This window comes from Megascapheus bottae, chromosome X (genome assembly GCF_031878675.1).
Source record: "Megascapheus bottae isolate mThoBot1 chromosome X, mThoBot2.hap1, whole genome shotgun sequence".
In the NCBI taxonomy this organism is placed as follows: Eukaryota; Metazoa; Chordata; class Mammalia; order Rodentia; family Geomyidae; genus Megascapheus; species Megascapheus bottae.
Genome location: NC_143547.1, coordinates 71,929,449 through 71,946,236, shown reverse-complemented (window position 1 = coordinate 71,946,236; position 16,788 = coordinate 71,929,449). Strand labels below are relative to the sequence as shown.

The 16,788-nt window shown below is 37.8% G+C and overlaps 2 protein-coding genes across 4 annotated transcripts in view; one reads left to right on the top strand and one right to left on the bottom strand.

The window, feature by feature from the left end:
- Positions 1-5: 5 nt before the first annotated feature.
- Positions 6-10,949, top strand: Psmd10 (proteasome 26S subunit, non-ATPase 10). Of its 3 annotated transcripts, XM_090326489.1 has the most exons (7): positions 6-256; positions 2,865-2,963; positions 4,934-5,080; positions 5,169-5,335; positions 6,957-7,105; positions 7,557-7,596; positions 9,528-10,949. In XM_090326489.1, the coding sequence occupies exons 1-7, from the start codon at positions 143-145 to the stop codon at positions 9,559-9,561; spliced, it is 750 nt and encodes a 249-aa protein (XP_090182615.1). In that variant the 5' UTR covers positions 6-142; the 3' UTR covers positions 9,562-10,949. The 3 variants fall into 3 exon arrangements, with proteins under 3 accessions (XP_090182615.1, XP_090182616.1, XP_090182617.1); XM_090326490.1 differs by lacking the exon at positions 9,528-10,949 and having other exon boundaries at positions 8-256; positions 7,557-7,835; XM_090326491.1 differs by lacking the exon at positions 9,528-10,949 and having other exon boundaries at positions 12-256; positions 6,957-7,835.
- The window catches only part of Vsig1 (V-set and immunoglobulin domain containing 1), a 29,897-nt gene continuing 23,927 nt past the window's right edge, over positions 10,819-16,788 (bottom strand). The window contains exons 4-7 of the mRNA XM_090326487.1: positions 16,292-16,447; positions 15,476-15,595; positions 13,999-14,140; positions 10,819-12,617 (exon numbers count right to left, since the gene is read on the bottom strand). Of these exons, the coding sequence (XP_090182613.1) occupies positions 12,296-12,617; positions 13,999-14,140; positions 15,476-15,595; positions 16,292-16,447 (740 nt within the window). The 3' untranslated portion in view covers positions 10,819-12,295. The remainder of the gene's footprint in view (positions 12,618-13,998; positions 14,141-15,475; positions 15,596-16,291; positions 16,448-16,788) is intronic.

Here is a 16,788-nt window from a genome sequence, read left to right as displayed (position 1 = left end):
GAAGCTGTGCTCTGTGAGAAAAGCAACCCGGCAACAACAAAGGTCGGTGATTGGTGGACTGCTACTTCTTTGGATTGGCTGTTAAAGGTAACGACGTGAAGTACACCATACTGGGATTTCGTGGAGATCTGGAGGAAACGAAATGGAGGGGTGTGTGTCTAACCTGATGGTGTGTAACCTGGCCTACAATGGAAAGCTGGAGGAGTTGAAGGAGAGCATCCTGTTCGATAAGTCCCTGGCTACTAGAACTGACCAGGTAAATTTTACCCCACCCTGCTCGCAGCTGTTGGCGTCAGCGAAGTCCTGCGAGGCTTCCCAGGCCCGGTCACAAGTGAGGCCACTGGTGCGAGGGGGCAGATCCCCGCCCTAAGCCTCACGTCCACATCGCGGGGTCACCTCAGGACTCACAGCCATCCGGATGCTGGAGCCAACACACACACTCACACACACACTCCGCAGGCTGCCGTCACTCCCCCCACCCACCCCGCAACCATGTTTACCTCCATAGCTCCAGGATTTGCGGCGTAATTCTCAGTAATATTTTCACCAAGATATCCGTGAAAAGGAAAACATTTTATAGGGATTTTTAACTTTTTCTTTCTCTTTTTCTGTATAAAACTTTTTATTGTAATACGTTCAGATATGGATGTCGATACCTCTGTTCTCTGAATTATGTCTGATGATGTCCTCTTCTGTGTTTTACATTTTTCGAGGAGCTTGTAGATATCAAGTAGAAATACAGACATTCATAAAATAATTATAAAACATATGTCCACTGATTGGCAAATTGTAAAATTTTGATAGAAGTATTTACATGGTGCTTTCAGAATACATAATGTGAGGACCTGTTGTAAATATTATGATAGTGACAAAAGATTTCTCAAAGAAGGGATTAGTTAAAATTTTAACAAAGAGGATTTCCATAGTGAGTGAATGGGCATTTATAAAGTGTTTCTTTCTCCTCAAAAAACCCTGAGGTTTTGTCCACGATGTTCTAGGAAAATGATAATTCTCTCAGTAAGCCAAAAAATATATGTAGATGATCAAAGCATTAACAAGATGCTCCATACTTTCAACCTTCCATTTTGTGTCCTTTGGAAGATAATTAAAAAATCAGCAAACTGTTTCCTGTTTTCTGGAATTTTCCTTTATTACTAACCCTGAAAAGGCCTTACCTTTGCCTACTTTACCTTTGTTATGATCTGGTAATGTTTAACAATTTAACTTTAATAAAAATTAGTTGCAATTTAATAAAATTCCACTGAAAATTTAACGATTCTCTAATCAAATCAACACCATAAAAAGTGAAGGATTTATTCAGGATCAACAAAATACCATAATGCAATTTATGGACTAATTGTGGATCCTGATTTTTAAAATCTACAAAAAGATGCTTAGGAAACAATTGAAGAAACCTGAGTACAGACTATAAGAAACTCATGTTAATTTTATTGGAGGATGAGGCTTCTTAAGGCAGGGTCTCACTATCGTTCCAGACTGTCCTTAAACTCATGATCCTCTGGCTTCCCAGGGCTCAGATCTGTGTGCCACTACACCTAGCCAATATTGTACCTTCATTTTAATACTTATGATTCAATAATAATAACTCACTATGTAAGAAAGAACTCTTTGAGGTGCTGAAATACAAGTAAAAGTCATTATTGAAGGCTGGGAGTTTGGCCTAGTGGTAGAGTGCTTGCCTAGCATGGACAAAGACCTGGGTTTGATTCCTCAGTACCATATACACAGAAAAAAAGTCATTATTTATTTAGATTTCTTTTCAGAAACCTCAGCAATGAAAAAAGGTGGATAGAGAAAATATAGAAATATATTTATTGTTAAATCTAAGCTATAAATATGTGAATCCTTATTATATTCTCTCCCTATTATGTGTGTTTGGACTTTTGAGAGAAAGTTAATAAATTACCAATTTTCAAACTTGAGCCTATAGTCAGTCAATAGAGAGCTTGACTCAGCATATAGAAACTCTATCATTGCAAAATACAGTGCCAAAAATACTTTCTATTATACAGGAAATATACCAATCACCATCTCTTTGAGAAACATGACTCCTAGTTTATTATTATTTTTAAGAGCAATTTTGTTGTACTTTGTGTATAGTTTATTCCTTTAAATGTTTATATAGACCAATGGAATTTATTTCACAAGCATTTTACCTATATCCATTTATTCTTTAGTTTAAGTAGTGGGCATTTCAGGGTCTAATAGACCTTCAATAAGTTGTGTGACCTTGGTCAAAGCTTCTTACACTAAGGATTAGTCTTTGTAAAACTGGGATAATGGCTGCTGTATGGGGTGGTGGGTTGAATGAGATATCACACGTGTAATACTCTTTAAGAGATTAGGAGTACTTAAGTAATATAATAGTAAAGTGTCAAAAGTTCTATTTGTGCCAAAACATTAGAATCAATATTTTCATCACTGTTCTTCCCAAAATTCCTTACACTCACTGATGTTATTCACCCCATGCCATTGTAAGAAATCTTAGTCCGGCTGGGAGTTTGGCCTAGTGGTATAGTGCTTGCCTAGCATGCACGAAGACCCGGGTTCGATTCCTTGGTACCACATGCATAGCAAAAAGCCGGAAGTGGTGCTGAGGCTCAAGTGGTAGAGTGCTAGCCTTGAGAAAGTCCAAGGACAGTGCTCAGGCCCTGAGCCCAAGCCCAGGGCTGGCAAAAAAAAAGAGAGAAGAAATCTTAGTCATCTAAAGTTAACTATTTGAGGATCCATTGCTTCTTTGTTCACATTGTAGATTTGCTACCACCCATATGCTATTCTGCTTTTTTATGGACTTCTATTTCTCTTCAAGCGTGTTAATCACAGTTTCTCTGTTTTCCATGTAGGACAGCAGAAGTCCATTGCATTGGGCATGTTCAGCTGGACATACAGAAATTGTTGAATTCTTGCTGCAGCTTGGAGTGCCAGTGAATGATAAAGATGATGTGAGTACTGAGCCAAGATGATAAATTCCCAATTATCTTCACACACCATGCTGGTCTTTACTAAAGTCTGAGTATTCAGGCCTAAGATAAAATTACAGCCCTTACAGTTACTGTCTAGTCCTAGTGATCAAGCATGACACTACTGACTGATACATTACAATGAATCATTCTCTCTTATTAGGGTAAAAAATATAGGACTTACTATACTTTGAATACCAAAATACCACAGACCCTTTTCATTATGTTAGCATTTTTTAGTGAATATTCCTCAGATAATGAGGGACTTCATATATGTTTATTGTACCAAGAAATGTATTCTAATAATATTAGTTTATATTGAGATTAAGTTTGTGAAAAAATAAGAATGGCCAGGCACGGTGGCTCATGTCTGTAATCCTAGCTACTCAGGAGACTGAGATCTGAGGATCAAGATTCAAAGCCAGCATGGGCACAAAAAAACCTTAGACTCTTATCTCCAACGGGAAATGGGGCTTGGCTCAAGGGTAGAGCAGTAGCCTTGAGCCGAAGAGCTCTGGAACAATGCCCGAGACCCAGGGGTAGGGCAGTAGCCTTGAGCTGAAGAGCTAAGGGACAGCACCCTGGCCCCATAACCCACAAAAAAAAGAAAAGAAAAATAAGAATGGAACATGTTTTGTAGGCAGAATGGCTAAATAGAGTAGTACATATCCATTTAAAGTAATTTGCAACAATAAAGTTGCAATTCCAAAGAGTAACATAGAAAAATTCTCACAGTATACATGGAAATTGTGAAGAACATGGTTTACGGAACTTAATATCCTCTGATCCCATATTTGACTTAAAATATTATATAAAAGAAAATACAGGGGCCGGGAGTTTGGCCTAGTGGTTAAAGTGCTTGCCTAGCATGCACAAAGACCCGGGTTCAATTCCTTGGTACCACATACATAGAAAAGGCTGGAAATGGTATTGTGGCTCAAGTGGCAGAGCTCTAGCCTTGAGAAAGCCCAAGGACAGTTCTTAGTCCCTGAGTTCAAGCCCCTGGACTGTGCTATATGATTGTGGATTTTTTTTTCTTTTTTGATGGGAAGGGTTTGTTGGTTGAGGATTTTTGGTAATAGTACTAAGCACTGAACTCAGGACCTTGCATTTGCTATACAAGTACTTGACCACTTGAGCAACATTTCATTCCTTTTGTTTTTAGTTTGCTTTTCATATGAGGGATCTTAGACCGTATCCTAAGTCTCCTAATTAGCTGAAATTACAGACATACACCACCATGACTGGCTTTATTTTTGATGCCAGTATTAGGGCTTTGGTGAGGGGGAAAGTCATCAGGGTCAGGATGCTGTCTCTGAGCTTCGTTGACAAAGCTAGCACTCTACCACTTGAGAAAAAGCTCCACTTTGGGCTGTTTTTCTGCCTAATTGGAAGTTATAGTCTCACAGACTTTCTTGCCCAAACTGGCTTTGAACCACAGATCTCAGCCTCCTGAGTAGCCAGGATCATTGGCATGAGCCACCAGTGCCCAGCTGACTGGCTTTGTTTTTATTTTTGTTTTTGTTTTCTGGGACGTGGGCACTGTCCTTGGACACTTTTTGCTCAAGGCTAGCACCCTACCACTTGAGTCACAGCAGCACTTCTGACTTTTTCTGAGTATATGATACTGAAGAATTGAACCCAGGGCTTCGTGATGCTAGATGAGTACTCTACCACTAGTCTGCGCTCCCGGCCCCCAGGCTTTGTATTTTGAGATAGAGGTTGACTAACTTTTGTCTAAGCGGACATTGAATCTCAATCCTCAGTTCTTCTACTCCTTCTGAGTATTTTCTTTAGTATATATTTTCATTTCCTAAATATCCACAGTGTTTAGTGAGGGGGACAAAGAATATTTTCAAATTCACATAATTTTTAGTAAATTTGGCATAAATATTAAGTACTAATCCCTGTGACTTTTTGCCTCACTGTTGTACAGCTCATTTCTTTTACAGGCAGGTTGGTCTCCTCTTCATATTGCTGCTTCTGCTGGCCGGGATGAGATTGTAAAAGCTCTCCTGGGAAAAGGTGCCCAGGTGAATGCTATCAATCAAAATGGCTGTACTCCCCTACATTATGCAGCTTCAAAAAATAGACATGAGGTATGGTTGTCTCTGGGATACTCCTCTTGAGTTCTAAATGTGTTCACAACCACAGATGTCTATACTGTTTACTTTTCTATACTTTCAGATTGCTGTCATGTTACTAGAAAATGGGGCAAATCCAGATGCTAAGGACCATTATGAGGCTACTGCAATGCACCGGGCAGCAGCCAAGGGTAACTTGAAGATGATTCATATACTTCTGTACTACAAAGCATCCACAAACATCCAAGACACTGAGGGTAACACTCCCCTGTAAGTGATAAGCAGCAGTCATTCATATTCTACCTTAAAATAACCACTGATAACTTATTTGGGTGTTTCTTCTTGTCTTTTCTATGCAAATGTGTATTCTTCACACATATATTTTAGCAACATTGGGGTCCTACTGTATATGTACTTTTATAACTTCTCATTTCAAACTATATTATGGACATCTTCCGATGTCATTAAATACCTTCAAAACATCTGTAATAATCATAAACAATTCCAGCTTATGGATGTGCCATAATTCAGGCATACCTCTGTTGCTATGTGCTTAGAAAATTTTGATTTTTTTTCTATCTTAAAAATAACCAGTGAAAATCAAAGTCTGAAGTATGTCATGGAGTAGTAGAGTGATAGCCAAACAAACATGAGGCCCTGAGTTCAAACCTAATGTCATCAGGAAAAGGCAAAATAAAAATACTGCTTTTGTAATTCTTAGTTTAAAAAAAACTTTCTATGTTCTGAGGAAAGAGAAAGTTTTTAGAATATCTACAGATATTAATGCAGTTCAAACTGCCCCTTTCTAACTATATAAAATACACTTATTAACTGGACACCAGTGGCTCACACCTATAATTCTAGCTACTCAGGAGGCTGAGATATAAGGATCACAGTTCAAAGCCAGCCCAGGCACAAAAAGTCCATGAGACTCTTATCTCCAATTAACCACCAGAAAACAGGAAGTAGTGCTGTGCTGTTAGCTCAAGTGGCAGAGTATTAGCCTTGAGCTAAAGAGCTCAGGGACAATACCCAGGCCCAGAGTTCAAGCCCAATGACAGACAAAAAAATACACTTATTAAATAACTTAATTTTTCTCATCTTAATTTTTCACTATAATATTACAAGAATAATTTCTTCCTCACTGGATTATTTTGAGATGTAATTAAAATAGTATACCAAGTACCTTATACTGTGACTGGCAAACTACAAATACCTGACTCTTTCCTTGATAATACCTTTATTGATTACAAGGCAGGTTTATGAATCAAATAAGATAAAATCTTCCCAATTGTATTTCTAAAATATGTTACAATAAAAAGCTATTAATAGGTAATAAATTGAGGCATATCTAAATTTTAACTCTCAATTATTATATATAGTATTTAGAGTAAACTATTACTAATTCCCAGACAACAAGGAAGCTGTGCCTTAGGCTAACATTAGATTCATTCAGCCATTTAGGAGAATGATTTGGCAATTAATATTATAAATACACTATTTTTCTAGATTTCAGCTTATAAGCAGTGTTTCTTACTTTTTTTCTGCCAGTCCTGGGGCTTGAACTCAGTGCCTGAGCACTGTCCTCGAGCTTACTCAAGACTAGTGCTCTACCGCTTGAGCTACAGTAGCACTTCTGGCTTTTTCTGTGTATGTGGTACTAAGGAATGGAACCCAGGGCTTCCTGAATGCTAGGCAAGCACTCTACCACTAGGCCATACTCCCAGCCTCAAGCATTCTTTCTTATACAAATTGATTTCCCTTCCTTTATTAAATAAGCTTCCAGCATTGCCACTGCCTGATGAAATACACATTAGAGTACCTAGAAGGAAATCTTGACATTCCATGGTATTGGTAGTGATTATTTGGTCTTTGTGATCCTCAATTGCAGACATCTAGCCTGTGATGAGGAAAGAATGGAAGAAGCAAAACTGCTGGTGACCCAAGGAGCAAGTATTTACATTGAGAATAAAGAAGAAAAGACACCCCTGCAAATGGCAAAGGGTGGCTTGCGTTTAATACTCAAGAGAATGGTGGAAGGTTAGACAGTTTGAATCTATTCTTATTTTGTAAGTTTTGTCAACCCCGTGTTCTGGAACCTAAATATAATTGTGCATAAGGTATTATATATGAATAGTGAAGTTTTCCCCCTTTAAAATCTTAGAAACACATGTTGGGTTGGCCCTGCTGAAGTACTTGTTCTAAGCTTTGAACTTGCTTTCCAAGCATTGGGGGGTTGGGGTTGTTCTGCTGGGAGTTGTATTTGGGATCATTTTGAGTGAGTATGGATGACATTTGTGTGGAAATTGTGAGTCTTGAGTTCTCTTCCAAGCACCTTCTTGTCCTCAGTGAAGCAGAACAACCCCAAGAGCATTTTAGTTGGCCTCCCTGTGTTCCACCCTTAAAACATCGTTATCTTCAAGCTGACTAAGAGTCTGTGCCAAATATTTCTGTATTTTCAGCCATGAAGCTTACTTTATTTTTGTTACAGGAGGAATACTTACATATTTTAATGGACCAAACTGTAGAAGGTATGTTCTAAAATGATGAAGAACAGTAGCCTTTATACCCATGTATCTTTTTGATGAGCTGGTTAGCCAGAAACTACTGTATGTTTTTAAAGGAATATTTAAAATATCAGTATGTACTCACCTTGTATTGAAAAGAATGTTAAGCTTGTTAAAAAAGTAGCAATGTAACAAAAATTTATTTTCATTTGTATTTCAAAAATAATAAAAATAACATGTTGGAAGAATCTCCCAGTTTTTCTTTCCATCAGTTAGATATTGCTGCAGGCCTTGAATAAAAACATATTTCTCAGCCTGAGGTAGCTCCAAAGTCAAAATTAATGGAGCTTGAATTGCAACTAAGATCTTCAAAAATAGTTGTCTTTTAAGTTGTCAACTTAAGAGCAATAGGAAATTAATAGGTACATTTGAGCTCAATTTAGAGAAGCATCTTAAATGATTATTAGTCAAGACAGCTAATGAAGTATAAGAGACTCTTCAATTTATATTTTAATTTGAATTTATTTTAAAAATATTCCCTCAAGTAAGTGATCCAAATGAGCCCCACAAACTTGCATTAATTTTAGATTGAAAACCTAATGACCAGTAACTAAAATAACTTGAAAACATGAAACAAGAGGTTGATATTCAATACATAAACAACTCTTGTCGGGTAAGCACTTTTTTTAATTTTTTGCCAGACCTGGGCTTGAGCTCAGGGCCTGAGCACTGTCCTTGGACTTTCTCAAGGCTAGAGCTCTACCACTTGAGCCTCAGCACCACTTCCAGCTTTTTTCTATGTATGTGGTACCGAGGAATTGAGCCCAGGTCTTCGTGTATGCTAGGCAAGCACTCTACCACTAGGCCAAACTCCCGGCCCATCGGGCAAGCATCTCACTGAACAAATCTGTGAATCTTATTGAATGTTGTGGATTCACCCACCAGGCGCAGGTGGCTCACATCTATCATCCTAGTTAGTTAGGAGGCTGAGATCTGAGGATTATGGTTTAAAGCTAGCCCAGGCAGGAAAGTCATCTCCAATTAATCACAGAAAAAGAAGTGGCATGGTGGCTCAAGTGGTAGGATGCGAGCCTTGAGCAAAAAGGAGCTCAGGTACAACACATAAGTCCAGTATTTGAGCCCCAGAACTTGCAAAAGAAAGAAATGAAATGATGAGGTTATGATTTATTTCTTGTGTCACTTAGTAGCAGAAAATAAAATTTTTTTCTGATATGATTTGTTAAGACTAAAGGACATTATTTTTTATACATTTTCAGTTTATTGTCTTTAGGTAAATAAATTCATAATTTTTAGGTAAATAAGTTCATAATTCCTTAGAGTTTTTCCATAAGCAGTGTAGAGAGATGTAGGCCTTGGGCAATTCCTAAGCATTTTAATTGTTTTGGGTTTGTGAGACAAGATCTCTCCTGGGTGAGAAAAAAATAACAAATTGTTAGATATATATTCAAAAATATAGTTTTGCCACAGTGTATGTTTGGAAGATTTTTCATCTGTATTTGGTAGAACTGAGTTATGAACTCGTGGACTAGTGATTAGTAAGCACTCTACTACCGAACCACTCTGTCTTTCCCTTAAATACTGGCTATTTTCAAAATAGGGTCCCACTAACTAGCCAGAAGTGCTGCTGTAGCTCAGATGGTAGAGAACCAGCCTTGACAAAGCTCAAGGACAGTGGCCAGGCCCTGAATTCAGGCCCCAGGACAGGCAAAACAATCACCAAAAAAAGAGGGGAAAAAAAAGAAAACAGGAATCATCTCTATTTTATAGATAAGGTTATAGATACAGCCAATCACAAACTCTTAACTTTCTCATATCTTAATCCATTTTTATTCTGTCTCATCACAAAAATAGACTAAATGGCCTTTTATTTAAGAACAAATTATTTTATTGGTTTTGTTGTAAGAGAATATCTAAATATTACAAACTTCTTACAGGTCAATCAACATTGGAACAATTTCCAAGGGCTGATCTTATTCCAGACACATAATCTAGGAATCAATTTTTCTCTTGATCAATAATCTGTCTAGGAAATTGCTGAGAATTAAGACAAAATTAAAGTTCAACTGATCAAGATGAATGGTGCTTACAAAATGACCTACTCCACTGAAACTCCTTGGCAATCTACATAAATAATAAAGATCAATAATAAAGAAAATCTAAAAGTATCACCACGTTCACCTCTGTAACTTGCATAATTTCTGAATGACTATTTTATGTTAGCAATCTATCCTATAGTACCATAGGTATAGCTTTATTATTTTAGATAGTATTTTTTTTAATTATTGGTTATAGGGCTTGAACTCAGGGCCTGGATACTGTCTCTGAGCTCATCTGCTCAAGGTGAGTGCTCTACTACTAAATGGCCTTTTGATAATAACTTATTAGATAACATACCTACCCTGTACTTTAAATTAGTTCTGATATAGTAAGAAATGTGAATTTTATTTCAGTCCTGTTTCTGCCACATAGCTTGTGAAATCTCTATGTCCAAAGTGATGAAGTTTATAGGAGTCTGAGTTCCTAAATCCCTGAAATGTTCTGAATAAAAGAAGTAACATTTTCTAATGATTTGATTTCATGGGCTTCTGGATAACTTGGGACTATTCACCAAAATGGCCAAATCATTTAGATTAGAAATTTGGAACTGTCAGGGCTATCCTTCCCTCAATTCTTGAAAAGTGGAAAGAGCTGGAGATCTTTAATAACAGATTATGCCTACATTATGAAGCCTTCATAAAAATCCATAAATTCCAGGGTTTGGCAAACTTTCAAGTTTGTGAACACATCCACATATGAAGAAAGCAATACACTCTTGACTCCATGTGTATAGAAGCTTCTACATTCAAAAATCTTTTTTGGCTTACTCTGTGTATACCCTCAACTAGCTATTCATCTGCCCTTTATAATGTCCTTTTAATAAACCTACAATGCTAGGCTGAGAGTTTGGCCTAGTGGTAGAGTGCTTGCCTAGCATGCACGAAGACCCAGGTTGGATTCCTCCGTACCACATACATAGAAAATAGCCATAAGTGGTGCTGAGGCTCAAGTGGTAGAGCTCTAGCCTTGAAAAAACCTATAACCCTAGTTAAAATATTTCTGTCAAACGTCAATTCCCAGGATTGGCAAAAAAAAAAAAGAACCCAGCAACAGCGCCCAGGCCCAAAGCTCAAACCCCAGGACCAACAAAAAAAAGATAAAAAATAGATTAAAAGTTTTTTTTTAAAAAAACTCAGATTGTACACTTAAAGTGGGTGCACTTTATACTGCATAAATTACATGTCAATAAAGTTTGTTAAAGATTTAGGAGTCATTGAAATGCATTTTTATTGAGCATTATTTATTGAGCCTTGAAAATAAAAAGTTAAATATGATTGGTTACATAAGTAAAAAATGTAAATCTACTTATAAATTTCTTCTAGGTAAGATATTAGTCAAATATGAAAAAGCTTTTCAGCAAGTAAAAAAAGATTAATGCATTTTTGTTAATATTTAGCATTTATACAAGAATGTTATACATCTTATTTATTCAGACTATATGAACAGTAAAAGAGATTATTTGAAGAATTCGCTGAAATTTTCTAAAATCCATCCAACCTTTCATTTACTAACACTTTTCTTAATGTGCCCCTTAGCATCAGACGCTACTGTAGTACAATTTGGCTTATTCAAAGCTAAATAGCATATCACCTATCAACACTTTATACGTACCAAAGAAAAATTACATTTGAAATTGTTTGCCTGTATTTTATTTGGCATCTAAGAATTGACTTGCCACCCCCCCCCCCCGCCCACATTCTGGACCAGTGCATCATGATTCTTTGTCATCCTTATAGAATCCTCTCCTCATGTCAAATTGAACTGTGAAGGGCAAAGAGAATCAAGTGCTTATGCAACCATTGTACATTGGATGAATCACATGAGAAGTGGCCACAAGTGGAGGGTCTCAGTTTCACACTACCTAGTAACCCTACCCGACTGAAAAGAATCCAAGTCCTAACAATTTCCATGCAATGCCCATACCCAATTGCCTCCCTCACTCACTGAGCTATACTTTTTGCTTTGCTATCTAAAACAATTGACTCATGTTCAAAATGTAACATTTTGACCTCAGGGTAACTTTGGGGGAAATTTAATATGATAAATTGAACAACCAATTGTTAAGCTTGATTTCAAATGCTATGCACCAAGTAATATATACTCATATTTTCTCCTCTCTTGTTAGAAAGAATTGCTTTTTCCTAATCTAGGAATGAATGCTGTTGAACTGTTTTCTTACTAGTAAATATAAATGTGAACAGAGAGGACTGACTATCTATCCTTGTATTGCTATTGAATTTATATCAATTTGCCATATGTGTAAGTGACCATAGTGAAGAGTGAAGGAAAAACAGAGAACAAGATTTTCTGTTATATAACTAGAGCAGTTGCAAAAGCCTTTTAACGGAGTTAGGAATCACTTACCCTATCATTATGTTACATATTAGTTTATTATATCGTATTATGTTCTGCCAATACAGGAACTCTTGCATTCAGTTAGCAGTTAGCTTGACCCATTTGTTTTGGATTTATGGTAAGACCGAGCACCTTGTTAGAGGAGGGTTAGTAAGAATTGAAGGAGGGGATGGGAGCTCACTAGGTCAACTGAATTCCAAACACCAGTAATGGGTTCCTTGGTGACGAATTCTGCATACAAGGATCAAGCTTATGTCTTAACCACCTCCTTTTCCTCATCATCCTGGGGTTCAACCATAATCCCAGGCTCTACCTCTGGCTCTGGCTCTTCCTGTACCTCAGGCTCGGACTCAGGCACCGGCTCCACCTGAATCTCAACCTCTGGCATAGGATCTGGTCCTAGGAAAGGATCAGGAATGGCATCCAGCTGTGATTTAGGCTCAGGAATTGGCTCCAGGACAGTAGAAGGGTCAACCACATGAATGGAGGGTGGCAGAGATGCTTCTATCTTGGCAGCATCTTCGGTTGGCATTCCTTCAACCTCTCTGGTTTGGTTTATGTTTGTCATTGGCCTATAGGAAAGCAGAACCAGACAAGAACAAGTTAAAAATTCCAACTTTTCATATCCATACATTGAGTATTATGATTGAATTCACCCACCATTCCTCTCTCCATGTCTTAACTTTCCCTGCACAGCACATATGATTCTTTCTGATACATAGGTAAAATTGCATTGTGCGTGCATGTGTGTGTGTGTGTGTGTGTGTGTGTGTGTGTGACATTTGATTGATCTCCTCACTTACTCCTCTGGACTATTTACATAACATACCTATGGTGAATAGTGGAGCCATGAATATATGTGCAAATAGCAAATGTCTATTATGTCCTGACTTTTAATCTTTTGGAGAAATGCCAAGAGTGGTATCACTGAAACAGAAGGTAATTCTGTGTTTAGTTTTTTGAGGTATCTCTCAACTTCCTTATTGGTTATACTAGTTTACATTATCATCAGCAATTTATTATGGTTCCTTTTCCCCCTCATTCCTACTAGCATTTGTTGTTTGTATTCTTGATGATGGCCATTTTGAATGGAGTGGGATGGAATTCTCATGTTGTGGAAAGAAGCATGTACCAATGAATGTGTGTGATCTATCCTATAGAAGAAAGAGGAACATAGGCTGTCGCCCTGGCCACTTTTTGATTTTTGTGAGCCCTATCATCTTGGACCACCAGTTCCATAAACATATTCAAAATTATTACTGTTAGTATAAAGTATGTTAACATCGTATCATAAAACTTTGGGGAGACTCTAAAAGTGTTGTGATAATTAAATGAGTTGATAAATACAACGTGCTTACAGTAGAATCTGGCATACTAGGTTTAGTAAATGGTAGCCAATATCACTCTTTGCATAAATCTGGTGAGAGCAGAAAAACATTTGAATATCTTATGCTAAAGGAAATACTGAGGACTTGCTGAATAAAGAGATATGCCTAGGGGCCAGAAGCATGGCCTAGTGGTAGAGTGCTTGCCTAGTGTGCAGAAGCCCTGGGCTCAATTCCACATACACAAAGAGCTAGAAATGGCTCTATGGCTCAAGTTCTAGCCTTGAGAAAGGCCAAGGACAGTGTCCAGGCCCTGACTTCAAGCCCCAGGACTGGCAAAATAAAGAGAGAGAGAGATGTGCTTAAGAAATATATGCATTCTCTTGGCCTGGAGTTTGGCCTAGTGGTAGAGTGCTTGCCTAGCATGCACGAAGACCCGGGTTCGATTCCTCGGTACCACATACATAAAAAAAAGCCAGAAATGGCGCTGAGGCTCAAGTGGTAGAGTTCTAACCTTGAGAAAGTCCAAGGACAGTGCTCAGGCCCTTAGCTCAAGCCTACGACTGGCAAAAAAAAGAGAAATGTTTGCATTCTCAAAAAGATGTATGGATTGAAGTAAAGGACTTACTCCAATTCTGTGGTGGTGCTGGAATCCCTCTTCCTTTGCTTTGCCCTTGCCTTGTTTTTTGCAAAGTACACCGCAAAGATAATAATGGCAGCACCTGCCAGGGCACCAACCAAGGCTCCAATGATGATCCCAGCTTCTGGATCTGGATGACAAAAGCAGCCACTTACTAAAGTAGAACATAGTGTCATATCCTACATGTACATTGATACTTGAGAAAGGATATTTGGGACATTCAGATAGCAGGGAAGTGACATATATAGCAGGGGGAATAGAAACCCCTTGAACTCTACCAGTGAGAATCGCAGTAGATGAAGATGAGTATGTTGACTGTGCAACAGAGCCACTAACACTGACATACATAACTACACCCAAGCCATTTTTTTTTTCAAACTGGAATTTGAAGATAAAGAGTCTCCCGGGCTTTCCTACCCAAGGTGGCTTTGAACCATGATCCTCAGATTTCAGTTTTCTGAGTCACTAGGATTACTGATGTGAGACACTGGTGCTCTGCTCTTTTTGATTTTTTTGAATCGGTTTCTCACTGTTGTTCAAGCTACCCTGGAAAGTCACTATGTAATCAAGCTGGTCTTGAACTCATGATCCTCCTGCCTTTGCATTCTGAGTGCTCGAATTACAGTCTTAGCTGAGAATGTTGTTGCTGCTATTGTTGCTTTTTTAAAAATATATATATCGTCATAGTGATATATAGCGGGGTTATAGTTACATTCATATGGTAGTGGGGACATTACTTCTTGAACATTATTGCCCCTTCGCATGTTTTTTCTCCCACTTCCCTCCCCTCCCTCCCTGTTGTTGCTTTTGTTGTTGTTGTTGTTGTTGTTGTTGTTGTTGTTGGCAAATCCTAACAGAATTTTTTTTGTCGGTTGTGTGGTTTGAACCCAGGACCCTGAGCATGGTCCCTGAGATCTTTTGCTCAAACCCAGCACTCTAACACTTTGAGAAATAGCACCACTTCTGGTTTTCTGGTGGTTAATTGGAGATAAGACTTTAAGATAGACTTTCCTGCTGGTCTTGCTTTAAATCAAGATCTGTAGATCTCAGGATCTGATTAGCTAGGAATATAAGTGTGAGCCACTATCCTAACAGAGTATTTAAGAACTAAAATGTCTGTCAACTGTACGTAAAGCAGAACCACTGGATTTACCAACCGCATCCTAAAGAGAAATCCAGCCTGATATGATCATTGTCTTATCATATAATATATCTACTTCCATATCTACTTCCTAGAGAACTTGTAAGGTTAAACAAATTGCATTTTCTAAAGAGTTTAGGAAATATACTAATATTATACAAGACTGAGGTACAATGATATTTATTCATCTTATTCTATCAATAGAGTATGCAAGCCTCTGGAGAAGCAAGAAAGGCTAATCAGATAGTCTAATTATGTGCTTGGCTGACAGGCCTACTCTACTTAACTAAAAGAGGAACTGTAAAATCCACATGGTCAACTCACGTGAGGAGGTTAGATCAATTTCACAGGTACTATTGCCCAGGCTATTGATGGCAATGCACTGGTAATAACCTTGTTTATAATTGGTCAGATTTCCAATAACCAAAATCCCATTGGCCGAGCCTGTCAAAACCAGAAAATAGATTTTAATGCCGTACCAGTCATGTGAGATTGTAATATCATCTAGTGCCCATACACTTTTCCCCAAAACAGCCCCCTTTCTGGAGGTATCCAGGTTCCAACTAGAGCCCTGTGTGTAAAGGCTAATAGCCCTGCTAGGGTCATGCCTGTTCCCCCATACTTACCAGTTTCATGCTGGATTCTAGGAATTGAGGAGCACACATAGCAAATCATGTTGGCAGGCAATTATTTTTTTTTTAAAAATATGTGGCTATTAGATCCAGACAGTAAAAGAGCGAGGACTCAATATTTGCATACCTAATGCTATGGACATGTTATTGGAAATATAAACACAACTACACAGACATAAAAATTTATGACTCTATAGACATAATGTTTTATTATATAGATTAATATGTATCTATGACATACAAACCCTCAGCCTAATTTTAATTATGTTCTAAAATCTAAGTGCCAGTGATTGTATATAGAGATTCCTTTTTTGAATACTTGTTTGTTAAACACATCATTTGAAATATGATGTAAAAATCAATGTTAATAAATTCTTTAATTAAAAAAAGAACTTCATGTAAAACAGAAAAAAAAAACCTTCACCTACCAAGAAGACACTAAGGCTAAGTATCCATTCACACACCCTGTCAGCCAACCCCAATGCTAGGCTTGCAAGGTGACACTTACTGGAGCTTTCTTTTACGGTCACACTAGTTTTTCCCTCAAGCTTGTTCCAGTAGTACATAGGAGATGGTGATCCAAACTCAGAATGGCAACTCAGGGAAATAGGCTGGCCTTTTTCTGGTCTTCCTTGGACGCTACAAAAAGGCTTAGATGGTTTGACTGTAAGACAATGACGAAGAGTAAAACTCTTGCAGAGTGAATGGTAACCTGTCACAGCTGTAGTCATTTCAGTTTGCCAAATACATGCTTATTATTTTTAATCTCAAAAAATATATTTGGACAGTTTTCTGGATGCACCACCAGATGGGAGTAGAGTACTTCAGAGCCAGGAACTACTTAGTAGGTTATTAAAATTCAAATAGTGTCTCTCTGTCTCCTCTGCCTGCCTCTTGCCTAGATTTATAGCCGTGAATTTCTGCATTGTGCCTTAAAACATACTTTTATTAAAACAGCTAAACGTAAGCAAATATTAAATAACTTTGAGCATAGTTTATACTTTT

Excerpts from the sequence above, each read along its gene's own strand:
- Psmd10 (XM_090326489.1), top strand. The coding sequence starts at position 143 with ATGGAGGGGTGTGTGTCTAACCTGATGGTGTGTAACCTGGCCTACAAT. Across the intron at positions 2,964-4,933 it reads CAGTGAATGATAAAGATGAT|GCAGGTTGGTCTCCTCTTCA; the intron begins GTGAGTACTGAG and ends TTTCTTTTACAG. Across the intron at positions 5,081-5,168 it reads CTTCAAAAAATAGACATGAG|ATTGCTGTCATGTTACTAGA; the intron begins GTATGGTTGTCT and ends CTATACTTTCAG.